Raw genomic sequence first — 21658 nt, 5'->3', positions numbered from 1 at the left:
AGCTTGGGACATTAATACTGAAAGTTTTTTACAAGTTGCTATGGTTACTGTTACTACTTATCAAATTAAAAATTGTAACCGAACAATAAATTAATATTTCTGATGTCATATCACCCAGCCCTTAGTGGCACTCATTCACTTAAAATTGTGTCCAATGAAGAAAAGAAATACTTAATCTCTTAAATAATGAACATTTGTGCAAGACATAAATCAACCTTTTTACTTGAGATTTACAATAAGTTTGCCTATTGAGTGGATAAACAAGAATGCATAATATTCAGCAGTTGCACAAGTTATTTTATTATTACACATACAGACTGCAACCTGACAAAATACTGAATGCAACAATAAATCAAGCAAGTTTAAATTCACATTTTAAGCTGCCGAGACGAGTTGTGAAATCTTCAGCTGGAGTACAGACTTCATCTCCTCGTTCTGGAGGTTTTCTGTGATCGTGGTGAAAAAGTGCCGTGTGTTGTCGGACTCCAAAGCACTACAGCTCCATGGAAATGCCCCCATCACGGCTGCATAGTGACTTAGGAGCTCCAGACTGGACAGGAACAACTGCTCACACTGGCCCCCTGGTAACATCACCTGAGAAGGGAGAAATATATGAGTGACTGTACATAAAGCACTATGATGTCTAACATGCAACCAAATATAAGAATTCCTTCCTCATTAAAATTGGAACTACAATCTCTACTGAACCTGCTTATAGAGGACGTTTTCCTCATTCATTTGATGGGCAGGCCATGTGAAAGCTCAGAATACCTCCAAAATACACTCCCTGAGCTGCAGAGGCTGTACTAGCACTGATCCAAGATTGTCTGCAGGTGTTGCAGGTAGTGAGGATTCAGAGCAGTGAGATTTTAGTCACTGGATGTGTTAAACCAAATGAGAGACTCAAAGCGATAGATTCTGCTTTCTGAGTGGATAGTATACATCTACAACACGGCCATCATGTCCAATGTTTCTGTCATTAATAGAAATCAATATTACAATATTGATGAGTATTACTGTATTATTATTATTATTATCATCATTGGTTTACCTGCACATGCTGCACATGACAGTAGATCTGGCTGAGCACAAACAGCACCTCCTGACTCGGGATGCTCTCCCTTTCCTCCGTTTTGCACTGGTCATTCTCAGAGTCTTTAACTAAAGGAGTAGAGCCTGTAGCCGTTTGTGACAGGGGCAGTTTAGTTTTAAGTGAGCCTATCATTTCCCTCACAGAGTGTGCATATAGCGCCCCCACATGATCCCAGCCGTCCCGAGACAGCCAATCGGAACAGCTGGATCCACAGAGCAACTGGAAGACCCTTAGGAGTAGTACAGAGAGGCGCAGGTCACATGCAAAACTTCTCAGATCCAAAAGAGGCAGGTAATCGCAGTATTCCAGGGAGAAGGGCACATGGAGGCGTCCAGAGTCGATTAGAGCACGAAGAGCCCTTAAGAGCAGAGACCTGAAAGACAATTGCAGAGTAATTAAGTAGGAATAGACAACAAAAAACTGTATTTCTACTATATTCTGAAGAAACAGTAACTTAATATGCTCAATTTTGTCATAATGAGTAGATACTACATTTATAAATTAAAATGGTCAAGAAATGTCCCAAGAATTTCAAAATCTCTCTTTCAATAAAATTAAATTAGAACAAACAAACAAAAAATAAATCTTAAGCAGTGTGCAATGTAGACAATTTGATCAACAACTGATATGAAAAAAGGGGGGAAATGAGCAGAGACCATTGGGGCTGGGAGCAGCAGGGAAGGGTTTGTGTTAGCGCCACCATCAGGCCTTTGCTGAACATGCTGAGGTGATCTGGGTTGCTCTGGTCCAAACTCAGATGAGACAGCATAGTAGACTGAAGAGACTCTGAGATACAGCAGCACTCAGTCCAAGCCAGAAGACCAGTGCCAGGACCATACTGGGGCGAGTCCAGTCCAGACCACTCCTACAGCAATAAACAAAAGAAAAAGAAAATATGCTTATTATACTGACTTAATCATTGTAAAAGTCTTAAAATTAAAAAGTTAAAGTAAGGATCTAGAATATTTGGTAGAGGCTCTGTGTTGTTTTAAGTACAATAGAAATTTTGTATTGGAATTATTTTTGAAAAGTTGGATAGGAAGCATTTTTATTCCATTCTGTCATTCTATTTCATTCAGCCAAACCATGAATAAACAATGGCACCAAATCTGTTTTACTGTATGTTGTTGTCTCAGTGTATTTTCTATAGTTAAAATGGGCAGGACAATATTGATGCAACACAACAAAATCAAATTGTTATATTTGAACTTTTTTTTAGTTTTTTTTTTTTTCAAATCAAATCAAACTATTCAGTGAAAATGTCACAGTGAAATGATAAAACCTTAAGATTTATACTTTTTCAGTAACATTTGATGATTTAACTGTCTGTTTGAATGGGTGAATGAATGCTGTACACTCAGGGCATGTGTTTTTTATACTGTGAATAGCAAATAAACTGAACTGATTAGTAGTATGTAATTAGTATCTTGTAGTTCAAACGTCTCACCTGCTCTGGGAGCTCACAGACGGCGAACAGAGACGCAGGGACTTCGTTTTTGAAGTGATCGCCCCACACAGGCTTCAGGAGGAATCGCACCGTCCAGTCCAGCTCTTCCGTTTTATTGTAGAGCCAAAAGAGAGCTCTGGACCAGGTGTCAGGGTCTTCTGCCACCTCTGCCCCCACAACTTGCCCCAGGGCAGAGAGGACAGTCACCAGTAACTCCTGAGTCTCCATGGACCACACTGGGACTCTGCTCCGCTGTGTGGGCTGCTCCCATCTCCTAATAAAAGGTAAATAGTAAATCACATTCCCAAATGCAAAATCAGAATGCATAAAACATTTTTTAATATGTGTATGAGTTATATTATCCACAGTGCCTTTGTGTCAGAAAGCTATATTCATTACTTTAAGAATAATGAGTGACTTACTGCCGTTAACATGACAATTACCTATGCCAAACAAAATACATCTTTTGAAAGGTTTGTGTTTCAAAATGGTGGTAAGACATCATGACAAAATTGTAGTTTCTAAATGGTATTTGGTTCATCTAGTATTTCTTATAAACTACTATAGTCATTGTGATAGTTGGTGAGCCCTACCTAAGACTGTGATTGTGAAGCTGGGCCAGCACATACAGCAAAGGAAAAGGGGAACAGAGCATCACCCAGTGAGGAGCACCATCCTGATGGTCCAGAGAAAGTGCGCTGTGGAGCAGCTGCAGGCTCAGTTCAAGGTCCACAGAACATACAGCTACAGTGGAGGGAAGAATTTTACATGCTTAAATTAAATTGTATAAATAACCAAAATATTTCATGTTCAAAATGTTCATTAATTGCTATTTCTGCACTTACACACTGAAATAAAAATAAAAAAATTAAGGGTTTGGGGCACCATCTACTGGTAAATACACAATACAGCAGAGTGTAGATTTTTAAATATTACAAAAAGCAGGACCCCTTTCTTTCCATTTGGCACAGAGGGCTACAGCAAACCATTATCACCATTGGATTAATATGTTTTATTTGATTCCTGAATTAGTTTATGCTTATTTCAATAATTATTTCAGTGCTATTGGTCTGTATTTTTATGCGTGACAGATTACTTTAGTATAAACTTCACAAAACACCATAAAATAAATATTATTCTCACCCAGATTTGGCAGGACGAACGTACAGACCACCTTGTGAGGCAGTAGGAAGCCCTCTCCTCCTCTCTCTCCTTCAGCCATCATTACAGGCTTCATCAGCAATGACAGAAACTTGATCAACTGCTCCTTCTCATCCTGGGACATTTGCTTTGTTTTAATAATGTCCTTAACACAACTACATAGAAGATCATTTCCTTCTCCATCCTGGTTTGATTCAGATGTCCTCCCAGACAGACCAGGCAGCTGCTGTAGCATTTTTGCCATTATGGTGAAAGCACCTTTGTTGAAAATAGCTGAATTACACATCGCTCTTACTGCTGCCTCTGGGTTTTGAAAGGCAACTCGGGCGACCAATGAAACGGCTGTATTCAGGTTAGAAGATGCTGAAGGCCCGCCCCCTCCTTGGATGATGCAGTTAAATGCCATGTTAAGCTCTTGTTCAAAGCTTGTGGTTACAGTTAAAGGCATGCTGCTACCAAAAAATCCTCTTTTAGATATTCCCATAACTTCAGCCAGTACTTTGTTTTTATGATCAAGAGATAGAGCAGAGAAGATGTCTGCTGTTACCTTCATAAGCTTCCTATAGTTGCTCACATCAACAGAACCAGAGCTGAATTTACCCACAATGCTTTTGGTTAGTTTGATGAGAGCGGTTTGTTCTCTGAAAGCCAACTGGTTCTTTTCCAGGAAGTCAATGTAGGTTTCATTACAAGTTGTCCAGCTCGTCTCACTAGCAAAAAGCAAGGCAAAGTTTCGGTAGTCATCCATTTTATGTGATATTATAGTTTTTGTGATTTCTGCACAAAAATCATCAGGGACCTCAACATTTTTGTGGGTCATCCAGTTCTTCTGTTCAAAAATCGAACAAAGAACTGTATCTTTACATCTTTTTGTCTTCTCAAATGCTGCAAAAACATTCTGAAGACCGAGTTTCGATTTAAACACACAGTAACTTATACTGGATTTGTCCTCCACTTGCAGAAGACCATTGCAGTTCCAATTATAGGCAACATCTACTATCACTTGTAAGGCATCTTCAAATTTCAAAAGCAGAGGCTTGAACCTGCATAGCCCTTGGATTGTGTTCAAATCTTTTAATGAGTCTGCAATCATTTTTGGCCCTAGTTTTTTATTATTCTTTTCTTTGATGGTTGCCATTTCTGTCAAGATTTCTAGCTTTTCTTTAGTTGAAATTACTGGTCCAACATCACAAAGAAAGGCTGTAAAAAACACATTTATGGAAACAGAGAGAGCTTTAAAAATAAGTTCAGGTTGGGTTATTTGGTCACTTAAGTTTCTAAATGTGCAAAAGAGTATGTTTACAAGGTCAGGACCTGATGTGCACAAGTCAGGGGAGTCTAGTTTTAATCTTTTAGCTGGCTGTTTTAATGTGTTTGATGACATGCGTGCAACTTCCTGTGTAAACATCTCCTCTGTGTTATCTTTATGGACATCTTTGCAACTCCACAACTCCCACCAAACATCAAAGAAAAAATGTATATCTTTGTCTCGTACATGGCTACTACTAATGTGGCTGACAAGTTTTTCAATTTCAGAGCATAACTGCAATGGAGGGAGACACAACAGTAGACGTGTGTAGATATTTAAAGATTTTGTTGACCTGACTAGCTCCAAAAAAACAACCCGGTTCAACTCAGGCAGGCCATTATGTGAAGCGAAAAGTGGACTTTCTTTCCATGTAACTTCAATGCTCTCTTCCTCTTCAGTGCTGAGCAGTTTTAGCCACACAGCGCAAATCAATGTCTTCTTTACATCTTCTGTATCATTTTTGTGTTGGTTTACTTCTCTAATAGCTTCCAAAATTGGATCACAAACTTTGTCCCAATCAGCTTTCTGTAGAGAGGATAGTGGAGTGATCCTATTGGCCGAAAGGAAGGCTCCTTGGATTACAGCAAAGTCTGGAACATTACAAGAATGAATGGATATTATGTTTAAAATAGATACTAAGAAATGCAACAATTGAACTTTTTATACACTGAGATAAAACATAAAAATATAAAACGAGATACCACAGCAGCTGCACAGTAAGTAACTAGTTTGTGAAATTCTTTCCTTTAACAGTTCTGAATGAAAACTTGGAGGACGTATGTAGCTCAATAACTAAACACACAGGTATCTCGATTTATTATATATTTGGTCATATTTGGCCAAGTACCCTACCTATAACCAATAGTCAGTACTCTGAATATATCACTAATAATATTTATTTTTGGATGAAGCAGCACAAACCTAGTATTATCACGGAAGACTACGTAATGTTAAATCTTTTTTTTTTTACTTTTACAACAGATGCTACTGTGCGTTAGCTGTGGTTTCTTATTAACAAGTTTAATAACAAAACTCAAAATCCAACGTACCTTTGTCCATTCTTGTTGTAATCAAGACTATATATATTTTTTACATTGTTGCTATACTTCACCGTATATTTAACTCATTTCGGATAACACAAAAGCATCTTATTTGAGTACGTTGTGCACACAAGTTTTGCAGCATGTCTAAAGAGTGCAGCTTGTGCAGTTCACTTCCGGTTCATATTTGACGTTTTCCACAGCGCCTCCTCAGGTAAACTTAAGCACTGCAGTTTCCTTACGCATGCACGGTACTATAGCTTATGCCAAAATGAAAGTGAAAGACACCAAGCTGGTTTGTTCCCAACTGCAAGAAAGTCCTCTGACTTACCAATGAAGAAACATGCACTTCATTTTAAAGATATTAGTTTATTCCAGTGTACTTACCGGTGAGTTGTATTATTTGTTAGACTTTTAGGGTGTGGTTATTGCAGTAGTTGCCTGGTTGCTGTGCTGTTTACAAGTTCAATGAATGTCTGCGTCAGGTTGAAACTATAATTACACCTATTATTATGCAACTTTCAAGAATTTGTTATTTCTTCCTTGTGTCTATTTTTAAAGTAAACAATCTGTAGGCGTTTAGGCTATTCTATACACTATTAATGAGGCTACTCAGTCTGATCAGCTACTGTAACCATGCAGGTTTTGTTGTCTACAATCTTTATGAACTAGTCTACAGTTTATTTCATTGATTTACCAAATATCAATCTTACTGTTTAGCAAGACATAATCAAATGTACACTTAATAATGCATTAAGATTGTGTAAAATATACTGAGCTAAAACATACAGCTGGAAATCCCCTTGAAACCCAAAGTGCAACTAATTGTGTGTTTTTTGCAGGCGTGCTCCAGGCCTATCAAATTCCATGGCTGCCATGTACCTTCATAGATGAACATGTATTTTACAATAGTGAGGGGTATGTGGAGACGAAGCACAACAATAGAGAAGCAATGATGCAGTTTGGCCACAAGGGGGACACTCCAGTCAACCCCAATGCTGTCACTTTCCTCATCACTTGTAAGTTTTAGACCAGTAAATCCAAAAAAGACTATGAGAGTGTGTGAAGATGTAAATGTCATAGTAAAGAAATTAAATATATTTACAAAACCATAATGCGTAGAAACCATCATATTGACACAGTTTATTATAGCTGATTTGGAGGTAAACAGACCAGATGGAGATCGTTTGGACAGCTCTGAGGAAGGGCTTTTTTAGCTGGCAGGGTTAAAAGATGGGTCAAATGCAAAGGAAAAAAATCTCTACGTGTACAAGAAAGTTTACCTTAATAAGATTAGAAATATTTAGGTTTAGATATAGTAATAATGAAGTAGTAATTAAGTAGTAATTATTTATAGAGCACCTTTTATGTCACAAAATACAGCAACAATGCAGGGCAAGTTAAACATACAACATAAAAAAACTCAGCTACGAAGAGCTTATCTAAATATAAATGTCTTTGAAGCAGTCCACAGAGTCTGTCACACAGAGGGCCAGGGTCAGAGTGTTCCAGTGTGTGGGGGCAACAGCCTGAAAGGATTATGTTTTAAAGCCTTTATAGGCAGATAGGCCTGTCACTATAATTACTTTACTGACCATTCGTTCAGTATAAGATCTGTAAAATTTCTTTGGAAAAGTGGGGAGATAGTGAGTATTCTTGTTGTAATTTTGAGCTGTAGGGATATGAGTAACTAATTTCTATGGCAAATGATTGGTTTATTCACCTATTTAATTGTTTCAGCTCACGCCTTTTAATGAGATTATCAATTTAAGAATGGGTTACAAGGATTATCTTGTATTATTGTTTCTGTATCTGTGGCAGAGTAGTAATACTTTCAATATATCAAATCAATATATATCAATATAATCTCTGTAACTATATATCAGCTTGAAAATGTGTTATTGTGACAGGCCTACAGGCATATGATTCATTGGTAATATTTTTGCTGATGCGCTACGTTTTGTTGTAGCTTCAAAGATAGATGTCCGTCGCTTCTTTGAGGGCTCGGAGGTCGACCAGTTGTCCTGTGAGCTACAGCGGTACAGCACAGAAGGGATCCACATGCGCTGGCCTGTACGAGGGGAGCATGAGTACAATCGCTGGTTCACCTCAAAGATCACAGACACCAAAACTCAGCTCACTCTCCTCAGCTTCATCAGACAGTCCACCGCCAAGCCCCCCACCGGAGAACATGACTATAGGAACTGGACCGCCATACAGGACAGAGAGATACTCACCACAACAGGTAACGCAAGACCAGGAATTACAGCCTTCAATATGATGAGTGATACATAAAGTCTTCAGTTCCTCTAGCTATTGTCTATGTTTAATGTTAAGGTTAATTTTAGTCCCTTTTTGTCCTCAGGGTAAGTCCTTGTCTAGAGCTACTTTAGTTTTTGTGGTCCTAGTTTAAACATAATTTATAGTCCCGTTTAAATCTGGTGAAACTTGAAAAGTCAAAAATGTCATAGGCGGTTCTTTACGTCAGTCTGTACATCATATGGTGGGCGATATTTCCAGAAAGTAATCTCTTGTTGATATCATTTGGAGGTAGTGTCACAATAATAATAATCAGACAAAAGTGAACTGTTAATTTACCCACAAAAAAGTAACTCAGTCATTTACTACCCTTCTTTTGATGAAGTTATAAAATGCAAAGTCTAGGTAAAGGAAGAAGACAATGCAAATTACCTTGTTTAATAGCAGTTGGAAAACAAAACTCAAGATGCCAACGCCACAAAACCTCAAAAATACTCTTTGATATAATTCTCTATAGCTGTGATGGTGATGAAGACTCAGACCCCCAAAATTAAAGCCACACTGGGATCCACGCAGAAACTGGACTGTCATTTTGCTATTGACCACAAGGCGGCAAACATAGTGGTGGAGTGGCACAAACGTGGTGAGAAAACCACTCTGTTCAGTCACAACGGACAGAGCGGTGTCAACCAGGGGTCAGGGGTCACTCTGAAGAAACTGTCAACGGGAGACGCCTCGTACACGGTCCCCTTCAGTAAAATGAGCAGTGAGGGTGTGTACATGTGCTCCGTGTCTGTGCTGCCACTGCACTGGAGTCTAGAGATCAGTCTGCAAATCGAAGGTGAGACAGTCTTCATTTTTATATTATTGAATCACATTTGAATCCTCCCTGTTCATTTTTTTATGCTGGATGCCCTTCCTGTCACAATCAGCCACATTACTAAGATTTGAGTTGGCAATGGGGAAACTGCATGTGCTCAAACGCTCTCTACTTCCAACTTTACTGTACCACACTCACCATAGAGATGTTATTCTGTTATTTGGCTGGAGTGTTTCAAAGTATGGCATTAAACCCACATTTATTTATAATTACAAGTTTTTTTATTGCTAAAAATTATCTTAAAGAACACATATCCTTTGTGTGAGCTGGGTCACCTCTCCACAGATCTAACATGTACACTTGACTTGTTGGAATCACTTGCTTGTCTGATTGGAGAATGAGAAGCTTATTGCCGTATTGTGGAACATTCTAAGCAAAGCAATAACATTGACAAGCAGTCAATAAAAAGGTGAAACATTTATTACTGTAATACTACATTAAAGGTCATATGGTTTTTATGGATTTTAAAAACACAGTAGAGCACTTCCTTTATTACCACTTGACATAACACGAGGAGCATTTTCTATCTGAGAAGACCTCAGCCTTAATACGCAGGATGTACGTGTTAAACATGTGTGAATGAAAACACATAAAACTCCAAGTATATTTTTGATGTGGATACAACATTATAACATAGATTAGAAAATGCGTAATATGAGCCCTTTAACAATAGACACAGTAATATAAAGTGTAAACTGTAAACTGTAGTAGTTGTAAATATTGATCATGACAAAGCATTTAAAGACCATTGTCCCATTTGGTTCATTTTAAGCCTCTCTTCCCCTTTCCAGAGGCTCCTCGGGTTTCCTTGAACACTGGCTCCACTCTCAATCTAATTGAGGGTGATGAGAAGAAGGTGGTGTGTGATGCAGACAGCTACTACCCTCTGGACGTGGACATCCAGTGGACCCACCAGGATGCGGCAGACGTGGGGCGTAGAGTGGGCGCTCCTCTGCCCAAAGTCCTGAATAATGTTCTCTACTCCAGTCAAAGTCAACTCGGACCGAACCCTGTCTCTGTCTGCGTTCTTCTACCTCAACGCCAAACTGAGCGATTCAGGGCGACACTTCACCTGCACTGTGTCACACCAGAGCCTCAGGGTGCCCATTAAGAAGAGCTTTACTCTCATTGTGGAGGGTAAGTCTGGTTCACTGTATAATTTAGGCATTTTGTACTGAACAGGGATCATAAAAACAAACATGAAGGGCTGATTTTTGTTTTAACTGTCACTGAAGGGAGATATGTCATTGGCTATATGTATGTCTAAATGTATCACGCAACAAGAATATATATATTTTTTTATTTAATGTAGTAATTACATTCAATTAGACCAGATGTGCTGCTTGAAGTAATTCCCATTCAAGAGATATAATATGTAGTTTTAAACTGTTAATTGCTATGACAACGGCCCTAGGTTACATAGGTACATACAATGCTATGCTATGAGAATCAATCTATTTGTATAATATTTCTGTAGCCGTTGCCATGCTGAGACATAAGCATAGTACACAGTGGTGGCATTCTCACTTCACAGCAAGGAGGTCTCTGGTTCATTATCAGACATAATACAGTAGGGACTCACCATCCAGTAGAGGGCCCCAGAGGTTCATCTTTCATCAGGATTTGGGATGTCCAGTTTGAGTCTAATACTATCATAGTCTTAGAGAGTTTGTAGAAACCCTAAAGTAGTTTCTTCATGGGAAAGCATAGGAAGTACATGCTAACTTGTTGTAACTTGTATTCCAGTTATTTTTCAGCAATTTTTCTCTGTTCAAATAAGTATATATGTCAGAAATGCATAGTGAAATTACTCCTTTATTTTCCCCCAGAGCCAAGTAAATGGATGTTTGTTGCCCTCTGTCTTGGTGTAATTGTAATAGTGATTGGCTTGCTCCTTCTGCTGCGCAGTCTACTCACATCAGGTAAACAGCTGGAATTTATATATATTTGTTTAGTTGTTTTAGTTTTAGGCTTTTATAATTAATAGTTTGGTTTTTGTTTCTCTACAGGGAGAAGACAGCACCAGTGGTAATTTAGTTTTGGGGTGATCTGCATCTTTGTACTGTAAAAACATAATGTAGATGACATAAGTTAATTTGAATATGTTTGGAATTTAAAAATGGTGTGTGTTTGGCTTGAATGGTTATTTTTTTATTTTATTGAAATTCTGATAGTAAAAAATTAATAGATGCAGATTTCATTGTTGCGGTATGATAAAATTTTACATGAAGCATTATAGAAAGCAAATTTATCTCATATTAATAACATCAGGATTTAAAAATAATGATACATGAATGATAAGTACTTATAATTCAAAGTTATGTCCCTTTATGAGGAAAATAAATTAAAAGAATGTTTACATGGAGGAAAGCTTTCATTCATGTTGAACAGTGAATCGAAGTTTAAAAAATATGCTGATTATAAATGTATTTTATTTGAATATTACATCAAATTGTACAATTGAGTGTTTTAAGGTGTGTTTTTAATAACGATGTCTAAAATAAAAGTACTGATGCCAGTTTTGAATCATTGACTGCTGTCCCGTAAATCAGCCTCTAGGTGTCAGTGTTGAGCTGTACATTTGAGTTCATAAAAGTCTGATCTTCAGCTTTATTTTAACTACCACTTCTATGGCATTAAAGTTAACAGGAATAATATATTATAAAGTGGTTCTAAACCAAAGGGGCAGTGAACCATTTTAAACTAACAAAAAACAGGTAACCTTTTCAACAGTTAATACATTTGAATTGTCTTTAAAGTAACAAATATAAAGAAATTATTTTATTCACGAATGGACAGGTTTCTGTCTGCATTTCCAAGTACTCCAAATGCAGTGACTCATCTAAAGCGCTGTAAAGAAATATATTCTATTTTGTCCAAGGTTCAACAATAACTTCCTCAACAAATATGAAAATGCATTTGATGGTTATAGAAGTAACAGCTTGAATATAAAGTAATAGTTTTAATGTTGAACGCTTCTCCATGTTCTGACAGCAATACAGGTCTATGTCAGTCCACTACAAATGAAACATTAAAGGTACATTGTGTAATTTTTCTAGTTGAGGGTCTTGTCATCAGCTTCTCTCCATGATGTCCAAGGCTGCAATTTTCCACATGTGGCATTACACTTATTTATTTTTTTGAAGACAGCAGGTGAGCCATAGGTTCAAGTTATTTGTCTGATCTGTGCAAAGGTGAGACAAGCAGATGGTGGACCTTCCATCAGAAAAGTTACATGGTGCACCTTTAATTAAAAAATGATGTATGTTAACACTATTGGACTATTCCATCCAATTTGGGTAGCTTGTAAAATTTAGGTGATTTAGTTTATTTTGATATTAGGTTAAGTACGCACTGTGGAACTTTTCTGATAAAGGGTCCACCACCTGCTTGTTTCCATGGAAATGTGACTGTTTTGCCTCGATTGTTCCATGGACAGTACGGTTTTAAACTTGTCTGTTTTGTATTTATTCCATTAGTGTTTTTATTGTTTAAAATATCAAGAAAAACAAGCGTTCTTACAATACACTGAGACACCTCGCCAAAGATCTGACCTGTATCTAGGCCAAGTTTCATTTCTGCCTCATAGAGATAGATGAGTTTAATGCTTCACCATGGAACATTCTAGGTAAAGCAATAACAGTTCCATGGAGACAATCAGTTGAGGAAAATTTGCTGAGTGCACCTTTAAATTTGAACCAACAATCCAATGATGAAGGCTGGGTGACAGTGTATGTAAAATCATTGACGTATGTTTGTTTGCTACGTCCTGCTGGAAAAACGTAAAGGTGAGCCTCTTATGTTGGCTTCAAGGACAGATGGTCAGACTAAGGCCAAACCAGACACCAGACAGAGAGACAGACAGAGAGACAGAGAGACAGATGGAGAGACAGACGGAGAGACAGACAGACAGACAGATACAGAAATTCAATCACATACAACCCCCCAAAAACCATTTACCAACACCCCTCTCCCCCCTCCTCCCCCATCCCACCAATCCTCCTCTGCTTTTATCATTTTCGCTCATTTTTTCATCTTTCTTACTTCATTTCAGATGCATTCATACATTTCCAATATCTTTATGTATGAGTCTTCCTTTCTTCCTCTCTCTCTCTGTCTCTGCCACTGTCTCTCGCTCTCCCTATCCCATTACTGTAATCCATCACTCGCCCATCAGTAGCAGCAGCAGCAGACACAGCAAACAGGCCTGCCCGTCGCCATAGTAACCGGACCGAGGCGCCTGATTGGCTGTCGGCGCCCCGTGCTCTCTATGTGTGTATGTGTCTGTGTGTGAGTGTGTGTCTGGGACTGGTGGTAATTGGCTAGGAGTTCACACACGGAGGAGTGTAGAGTTAAGACAATAGGGTGCTTTAGAGACATTCTGTAGTTTAAAACCATTTTAATATATTTTTCTGCCTTGTTTTTGCTATTTTTATTGATTTTCAGAATAATTATAATCTATAAATGTGATTATTTTCTGATTAGAACCATACACATAAATTCCCATAAGTTGTGAACCAGCTAGTGTGTAAACTACTACTAAAGATAATTTAAGATGTCCAAAATTACTTTAATGGTGCTTTTCTTAAAATATTTCTTCTCTATTTCTAGGAATAATTATAATTGGACAGAGCTACATATCAACTGAAAATTATAAAGAGAAAAAGGAAAATAGTCACCCAGATTGAAATCTACTGCGGGCTATGGTTTCGTTTCCTTGTACAGTAGAAGTGCCATAGATCTACTACTAAACCACAGAATTAAGCAACCTAAATGGACTGTAAACATTGTGGAACATGTGAAACAGCTTGCATAAAATAAATAAAAATAAAAATAGTCAAAAAAAATCATATAGTCTACATCATGGTATTGCCTCCAGAACAGAGTTGAAGTACAATATCAACTGCATTCATTTTATAATCACAATACAAGATTTTTTTTTATATCTGCATTTCCATGAATTAAATACATGTGAAAAGATAGTGAAAAGATATGGAAAAATAGTCATTATTTTGAATCAGATTTGTATATAGACACACAGCTGGAGGTCAAAGCAATGAACCTCAGTCTAGCCTATTCTTCAAAAGTACGTGGGCTACACAGTGGGGGATGGGGTTGTCTGCTAGATTTTGGAAAGAGCCTGGATCCTTGCCAAAAGACAGGAAGAGGGACGGAAGAATTGTGAGTTTTTCTTTGGAGCATATTGTTAAAAATACCTATATCCCCCCAAGGAGCCGAGTGTGCACTAGTTTTCTGGTGTTTTTTTTTTTTTTTTTGTCTTTTTTGGAGGAAGCTGGAGAGAAAAAATGGATTGGTTGATCAGCTTGACTTCACCCACTGCTGCAGCTCTGGCCAACGCCGGTGCAATGATGAATGTCTCATCTCGAGGAATACATCACAAATAGCAAAAGTCTACCTGCCCTGAATAGCAAACTGTGCTCCTCTGCAGCATACGGGGAAACAATGGTGGACAATGGGCGGCTGCTGCTTTTGGACAATGCTTTAAAGGTGCATTGCGCAACTTTTCCATCTCCATGTAGATGTTCTTGCTTTGCCTTGAATGTTCCATGGTATGGCATTAAAAAGCCCATATGACTCTATTTTCTGATCTATCTTGTAATGTTTACTCATCAAAAATATACCTGGAGTTGTGTTTTGTTTCATTCACGCATGTTTAAGTAATCCTTTCATGGAGCACTTTTATTATTATATTATTATTGTATTATTCATTAAATCACAGGATGGAACCGAGAGTTTTCTGTCTGAGGGAAGAACTCAACATAAATATGCAAGATTTATGTGTTAATCATGTATGAATGAAACAAAGTACAACTCCACGTATGTTCGTGATGAGGAAACAATATTATAACACAGATCAGAAAAAGTGTAATATGGGCCTTTAAGCTGCAAAAGACTTGGGGTCAATATATTTCTTTGTCAATAACAAAGTGAAGATGGGAAATATTTAAAAATGTAAAATTGTTCAAAGTTGATATTAGATCTACTTAAAACTTGGCAATACATTGACAATAAAATGAGAAAGTGGTGATGTCTCCTGTCTGGGGTTCGACCTGTGCATCTGTGTCCTTGAGCAAGACACTTCACTCGCCTTGCACGTACGTACTCATGAGAAATTTTCCATTGCACTGCTGTACAAGGACACCTCCCGCTCGGTCCTTGTTGACATTTCTTTGTGGGTAGTTCTTTCTTTGACCTGCGTCATCAAAGGTTATAATAGACAATACAATCCAGAAACATGCATGAGGGATAAAATCCACAAGCTAACGTAGGTCTGATGAAGCCTAGTTTGATATGGGAATGGTGGCGCCCCCTGCATTTGACAGGTTGCGCCAGCGGCATTGAAGGATGGATCAAATGCAGAGGACAAATTTCTATGGGAACAATATTGTGTACCTTAAAGGTGCACTGCGTAACTTTCTGGTACACAATATTGTGTACCTTAAAGGTGCACTGCGTAACTTTCTGGTGGAGGGTCTGCTCTCTGTAGGAGTAGTGCTTTCCCTGGATTGTGCTACAATATGGTAGTAGACTTGGCTATTAAAACCAAGCATGTGACGCCACCCAGCTAAGTTTGTGAAGAGGTGACCCCACTTGAAGTAAGGGCACATGTATTTTAAGTTATTTTTGAGCAATTAAACTAGTTTACTAATTAACTAATTTAATGAATGCAAAATTTATATATTTAATGCTGCTCTGTGGAATACTCCAGACAAGGCAATAATATCATCACAGTGACAAGGATGTGGCGCACCCTCCCACCGCAAAGTTATACAGTCCACTTTTTATTTAGAATGTAAGCATGTCAAGGCGTGAATCAACAGCTATAATGTGCTGAGTGCTCATGCTTCCTGGTCTCATACAGATGGTAAATAAAATGCACCTGTCTCCTGAATCTCTTGACAACCCTCAGGCAACTTATAAATATTACTAACTACACAAGTGTAAAGAGAATGAACAGTATATAACATTATAAAATAGATGTAAGACAAAAAAAACCCATGCATTTGGTCCACCTGGCTGAATGTAGATCCTATAGTCACCCACTGCTACAAACTGCCCCATGGGTCAAATGCAGTGAAGTCATTTTTCTCTAAGGATTTATGAAAACACAGAATAACCTTTCTTCATTTTAAAAATATAATAAGAAGACAAAATGACATATACTGTGTACTGGGTCCAGACTGCTCTTCCAGTGATGTTTGTCAAGAGTGGGATTCAAACGGCGAACCTTTGGATCAGTCAGCTACTGTGCACAAACAAATCTGATTATCAAAAACTTTACATGACATTTCAATAATCTAATAACAACAGAAATCAGATAATAATAGAATTTCTGCTGTGCATGTAAGCTGTTCTTTGTTTATTTTTTCCATGGGAGAAACTATTATTCAAAATAATAACTGCACTTGAATCGACTATTGTCAAAACAAGATGCAGCTCCTAGTCCAACTTTTTTGTTCCTGGCTCCAGACAACACAACTAGACATAAGTAAAGGTCACTGTTCAATCTCATGTTTTAATGGAAAAAATGAGTTGAGGGAAGAGAGACAAAAAAGTGGCCATTTTGAGAAAGCCTTATGAATTCACATAATGACTGATAGCAGTTTTTTGAGCGATGCATCAAAATCCACGTTTAAAAGCTTTCTCCAAGATTTAGAGATCAAATGTAAAATATAAGGAGGTTAAAAAAAGAATTTATCCTCCAAAAGGTAAAAAAATACAACCAACAGTCACATTGAAAATTGATAAAAAATAAATACTTAACAATGTCCCATTCACTCATTAAAAACTAACTTACAATTCAACATTTTTGGAAATTAATAAGTGCAAGCAAGATCACAGAACAACAGTTTTACAAGAATGGCCTAAATTTCAACAATACACCCATACAGGCCACTCCTCTCCCCAAATGGTAGACAGCATAGTTTTATCTCATGGCATTTCATTCAGTAAGATTTTGTTTTTGTGATATTGTTTGCTACACAGTTATAGTATTGTATTTATTTTAATATTATAGCAAATAGTAAGTATGGAGTTGTGGGCATGTTTTGATTTAGGTAATTTTGTTCATATTAGATGCCCTTCGCACCCCACACTAAGTTTAATATGCCACAATATAAAACCATGTACTCACCATGTTTTTAAAGGCTTAATGATCGGATAGATTTACACCATAACAATCCTCTCCTGCATCAGTATAATCAGACTCCTCCAGGCTTCTCCTTTAAGTGCCAAGAAACTAGAAAGATTCAGTTTACAAAAGTTTGGACCATTTTACACTCTTCACTTCTTCACTATTAAAGGTACCAGCAACAGTCACCCACAGTGTTCATCATATGAGGGTATTACAGAATCTTTAAATGGCATAGTAATGAAATATTAGAAGAATTAGGTCATGTCCAGTTAAAGGTACATCGTGTAACATTTCAGGTGGAGGGTGTGTCAGCTGTTTGTCCAGGAGATGAAATTGCTTTGGTTGAAATGTTCCATAATATATTACAATACACATTTTCTTTCAAAACCAGCAGTGATTTAATGAATAGATCATTTACCGTAGTGCCTCACTGTGGAACACTACAGGCAATGCAATGAAATCTCCCTGGAGACAAGCATATGGTGGACCCTCCAACAGAAAAATTACATAATGCACCTTTAAAACTTGCTTTGTTGAGTAAGTTGTAATTGCCAAATAAGACAAACTGTTTGTCTTATTTGGCTACTGTATACAGAATATTTTTTGCAATTCATTTGTTCAACTCTTTCACCTTTACAGGGGCAATAACGAAAAAATTAAAGGTAAATGTATTTTGGTTTTGTTTATGTATATGCAGAATACAATAATGAATGATTGAAATAAATAATCTAGGGTTGGTACCACTTCAGTGTTAAAGGACCTGTACCCAGAGTTTCTAATGTTGACCCATGACAGAGAAAACTGAAATAGTCACTGGTTCCATAAGGTTTTCATTCAACATGTGGCTTTTCAAACTGTTTCAGTATCATTCAATTGAAAATTTCTCCACAAATAGTTGCTTTCTTAAAGTAGAAAATATAAGTCAGATACAGGCCAGTTAACATAAGCATGACCAATTATTCTCAACTGAGGGCCTGGGAGAGAAAAGAAAAAATATGGTGTTAAATCAAACATTGCCGCTGTGTCATTTGAAGGGCTTAATTTGGAAAAACTATGGGGCATTATGGTACCTATATTGTCCTTCTATCTCAGGAGGTAAAGACATACATTCAGTACTCCATCACTGTCCTCTCTGTCTCTGAACAAATGTAAAGCAGCTGGCCACAAATAGTACTTCTAGACAACAGCCACATTCACACACTCACATACAACATTATATCACATTATTGCGAATTAAGTGTGCTTTCTTTTCCATTACAATTCAAATTAAAAACAAAAGCAACAAAAAATAATTTACATGCAAAAAATAATTCACAAAAGTTTAAGACCATTTCATTTGGTCTAACAATTTCTGCATTGTCCACACTTGATCTTAATACATTCTGCACCAGGAGTGTCATTTGACGAGAAAGGTGAAGGAAAAGTTTGTCAAAAGATTAAGTTTAAATAGTCATTTTACAAGGTCTTGGATCAGTTAGTTAGTCCTGATCGGCAATTTCGAGTTGGATGCCAGAATGCGGTTGAAATCCCATGCAAAAAGTCTATGTATGGTATTTTGTGCTGGGAGTTGATGAAGACATTTTTGTACAATTTGAAGAAAAAATAGTCTTAACTGTGCCACAACCAGAAAGAGTAAGGAGGAGTTTAAAGTTTATCGGAGAATTCACAGTTGGTTAACCTGCTAAAACCTGTTGCATTGTGGGTACCCGAGTCATCCAAGCCCTGATCCTCTGCCTAGCACTTATCCATCTTATTAAGTCTGAGAGAGTCCTTGAGCTGGAGATGTGAGGGGTCCACGGAGGGCTCTTCCTGTGGAGGAGGGCGCCGCTGGAGGGCTCTTGGTTGACTGGAGTGTGTGTCTTTCTACAGAAGTCGTATTAACAGCTAATAAAGTGACCTGCAGTACTGGTCCTCCCATAGCCCTGCCCACCAATGCTACTCATGCTATAGGTCTAAGGGGAATAGGGGATTAAAGATGAAACAAAGTAAACATTTATATTACAATAGATTAGAATTAAACTAAAACATTATTTCACTTGAGACATCATTTAGTACTACTTTTTGCAAGTCCATTGATAAACTATTAGATACAAAGCCAAAATACTAGTAAGAATATTCTGTATTTAAATTTTTTATTCTTACTTTTTTTTTTTTTTTAAATACTATGAACCAGATATTACGTGTTCTTAATAAAGATTGAATTTAATTGAATTATGATTTTTAAAGGAGGACTATGTAACTTTTTTATGGAGGGTATGCCACCTGCTTGTCTCCATGGAGATGTTACTGCTTTGCCTTAAACGTTCCACAGTATGGTATTATCATATCTTTGATTCATTCAATTACAGGTTTTTTAATTGCTAAAAAATACATTGATGAAGCTGGCTCGATGATGACAGATACAGTATATTTAATGCCAAATTGTGGAACTTTCCAGGTAAGGAAATAATATATAATGCACAGACAAATGGCGTATCCCCCACCAAAATAGTTTTATAGTCCACCTTTAAAAATCATGGAATACACTAACTAGTTTTTTGGCTTTGTATCCAATCATGTTCAGTGAATTTGCCAAAAGTAGCACTAAATTGTGTTTATTCTCTACTGTCATGTGAAATTCTAATCCATTATCCTATAAATGCATTATTATGTATTATTTATTATATGTCTAAAAAAGGAAAAAAAAAAGAAAAAAAGATTGGAATTGGGAAGTTTGAAAAAAAAATCCAGTTTAATCAATTATATTTGCCTGATTTTGTCCAAGAGTTCAAAGACATGATTTTGTTAAGTTTTGTGTCAGCACCAAACTACTGCATGGTAAATTTTTCATAGAAAATGAATCCTGGTGTGCTGGGAGGGGATGTAGCGATTTGTGCTGATAAGAAAAAAAGATGCTACCATCTTTTACAGTGCACTTTTAATTTATTCACTTTTATATATATAATGAGTCTGAACCCATTCATTCAAATTACATGGGCTATTTGTGGGTTTCAACTTCTTGTTATAGGTGACATTTTGAAGACTTTTCCAAATTTAAAGGATGCAATATTTTGTTTTAAATTGTCATATGGCGACGATCCTAACTTTTAATCACTCTGAAACCCATGGATAAAGGCCAACAGCATAAATTACATTGATCCCTCTGGCAGTGCTCTAATAAACACAACTAGAAGATAACTGGGAGGCGGGGCTATGGATGCAGGGGTCCTGTCATTGGTTGATTTGGTCTGTAACCAATCAGTGGAAATTAGTGGAGGCAGAGGATGAGGTTTGAGGGAGCCCTGTGATGCTATGTGCTCAGTGTAAAGTCAGAAACACATTGTACGGCTGTAGAGAAGGGGCCGGGGGCACAGAGAGGGTATGGGCTACGACAAGGGGGCAGTTTGGGGTAGTTGTAGGGGTAGTTGTAGGGGCAGCCCGGTGGATTAGGTGAGAGTGATGTAGGCTGAGGCTTTCTCCTTCAGCTGTCTCAGACACAGATGGCAGCTCCAGCTCCCTGCAACAGACAGACAACAAACAATATATTTTGCCATTCAATATTTAGATAAAGATGAACATGGCTGCACTCTGATCCAGTGGTTCTCAAACTTTTCACACCAAATTTCCACCAAAGAAACTATTTGGCTTTTTTTAAGGAAATGGTGAATGCATAGAATTAGTCCGTCATGTGTTGTGTATGTACTGTATATTATTAAATGAAATGTTTTTGACTATTTAAATAGTCCATATTACGCTATTTTATAATTTTAAAAGATCACAAAATGGAACAGAGCATACTGAGCTTTGGAGATGTAGACAGACTAATAATAAAGGATTACTCAAATGTGTGACTGAAACAAAACACAACTCTGGGTATGTTTTTGCTGAGGTTACAACATTATAACATGGTTTTAAGGCTTCTGAGAGTCTATTTAGTGTAATATAGGATCTTTAAACAAAACATGACAGTATCTTGACTGACTGCAGCTGTGATGTGAGTTGTCTTCATATTGACAGATGTCTTTTGCGTGTTAATCCCAGTGTAAAGCTGCAGATTAAACAGTGTTAAGTGCCTCTACTGATCCAAGTCCCTATGGTTTCTCAGTCAATCACATTATACTGGTTCAGTCTGAATTCAAATCACTGGATTTGAGACATTAATTACACTTGTACATACTATCCTTATCCCTGTGTATATTTGACCCTTGGGTTTCTGTTGTTTAACTTAAACATAGTTAATGTAAGTATGTTTAAGATTTAACAAAAAAATCCTGCCTAGTTTTTGTTTGTTTAATTTTGGGGGGAAAAATGAACAGTGGTGAAGTTTATAATTTT

At 37.3% G+C, this 21658-nt stretch overlaps 2 protein-coding genes and 1 pseudogene across 2 annotated transcripts in view; 1 reads left to right on the top strand and 2 right to left on the bottom strand.

The window, feature by feature from the left end:
* Positions 1–276: 276 nt before the first annotated feature.
* On the bottom strand, positions 277–6069 carry gemin4 (gem (nuclear organelle) associated protein 4). The gene is made up of 7 exons (XM_055166680.1): positions 6060–6069; positions 3684–5666; positions 3134–3284; positions 2541–2814; positions 1750–1958; positions 1052–1466; positions 277–594 (listed from the first exon to the last, which is right to left on the bottom strand). Exons 1-7 carry the CDS (start codon positions 6067–6069, stop codon positions 376–378), a joined length of 3261 nt encoding a protein of 1086 aa, XP_055022655.1. The 3' UTR covers positions 277–375.
* A 228-nt stretch (positions 6070–6297) lies between these two features.
* Positions 6298–11707, top strand: LOC110162012 (tapasin-related protein-like; annotated as a pseudogene).
* An 8822-nt stretch (positions 11708–20529) lies between these two features.
* Positions 20530–21658, bottom strand: part of dpf1 (double PHD fingers 1) — a 66726-nt gene continuing 65597 nt past the window's right edge. Inside the window, 1 exon segment of the mRNA XM_020926788.2 lies at positions 20530–20840. Coding sequence (XP_020782447.2) covers positions 20770–20840 — 71 coding nt within the window. The 3' untranslated portion in view covers positions 20530–20769.

Source organism: Boleophthalmus pectinirostris, unplaced genomic scaffold (assembly GCF_026225935.1).
Source record: "Boleophthalmus pectinirostris isolate CB_2022bp ecotype Guang Dong unplaced genomic scaffold, ASM2622593v1 HiC_scaffold_9, whole genome shotgun sequence".
In the NCBI taxonomy this organism is placed as follows: domain Eukaryota; kingdom Metazoa; phylum Chordata; class Actinopteri; order Gobiiformes; family Gobiidae; genus Boleophthalmus; species Boleophthalmus pectinirostris.
This window is presented reverse-complemented; position numbering and strand designations above follow the sequence as displayed.

Coding starts and splice junctions, on each gene's coding strand:
- gemin4 (XM_055166680.1), bottom strand. Junction 3,285..3,683: donor GTTCGTCCTGCCAAATCTGG/GTGAGAATAATA, acceptor CCTCCACTGTAG/CTGTATGTTCTGTGGACCTT. Junction 595..1,051: donor GTCATGTGCAGCATGTGCAG/GTAAACCAATGA, acceptor CTCCCTTCTCAG/GTGATGTTACCAGGGGGCCA.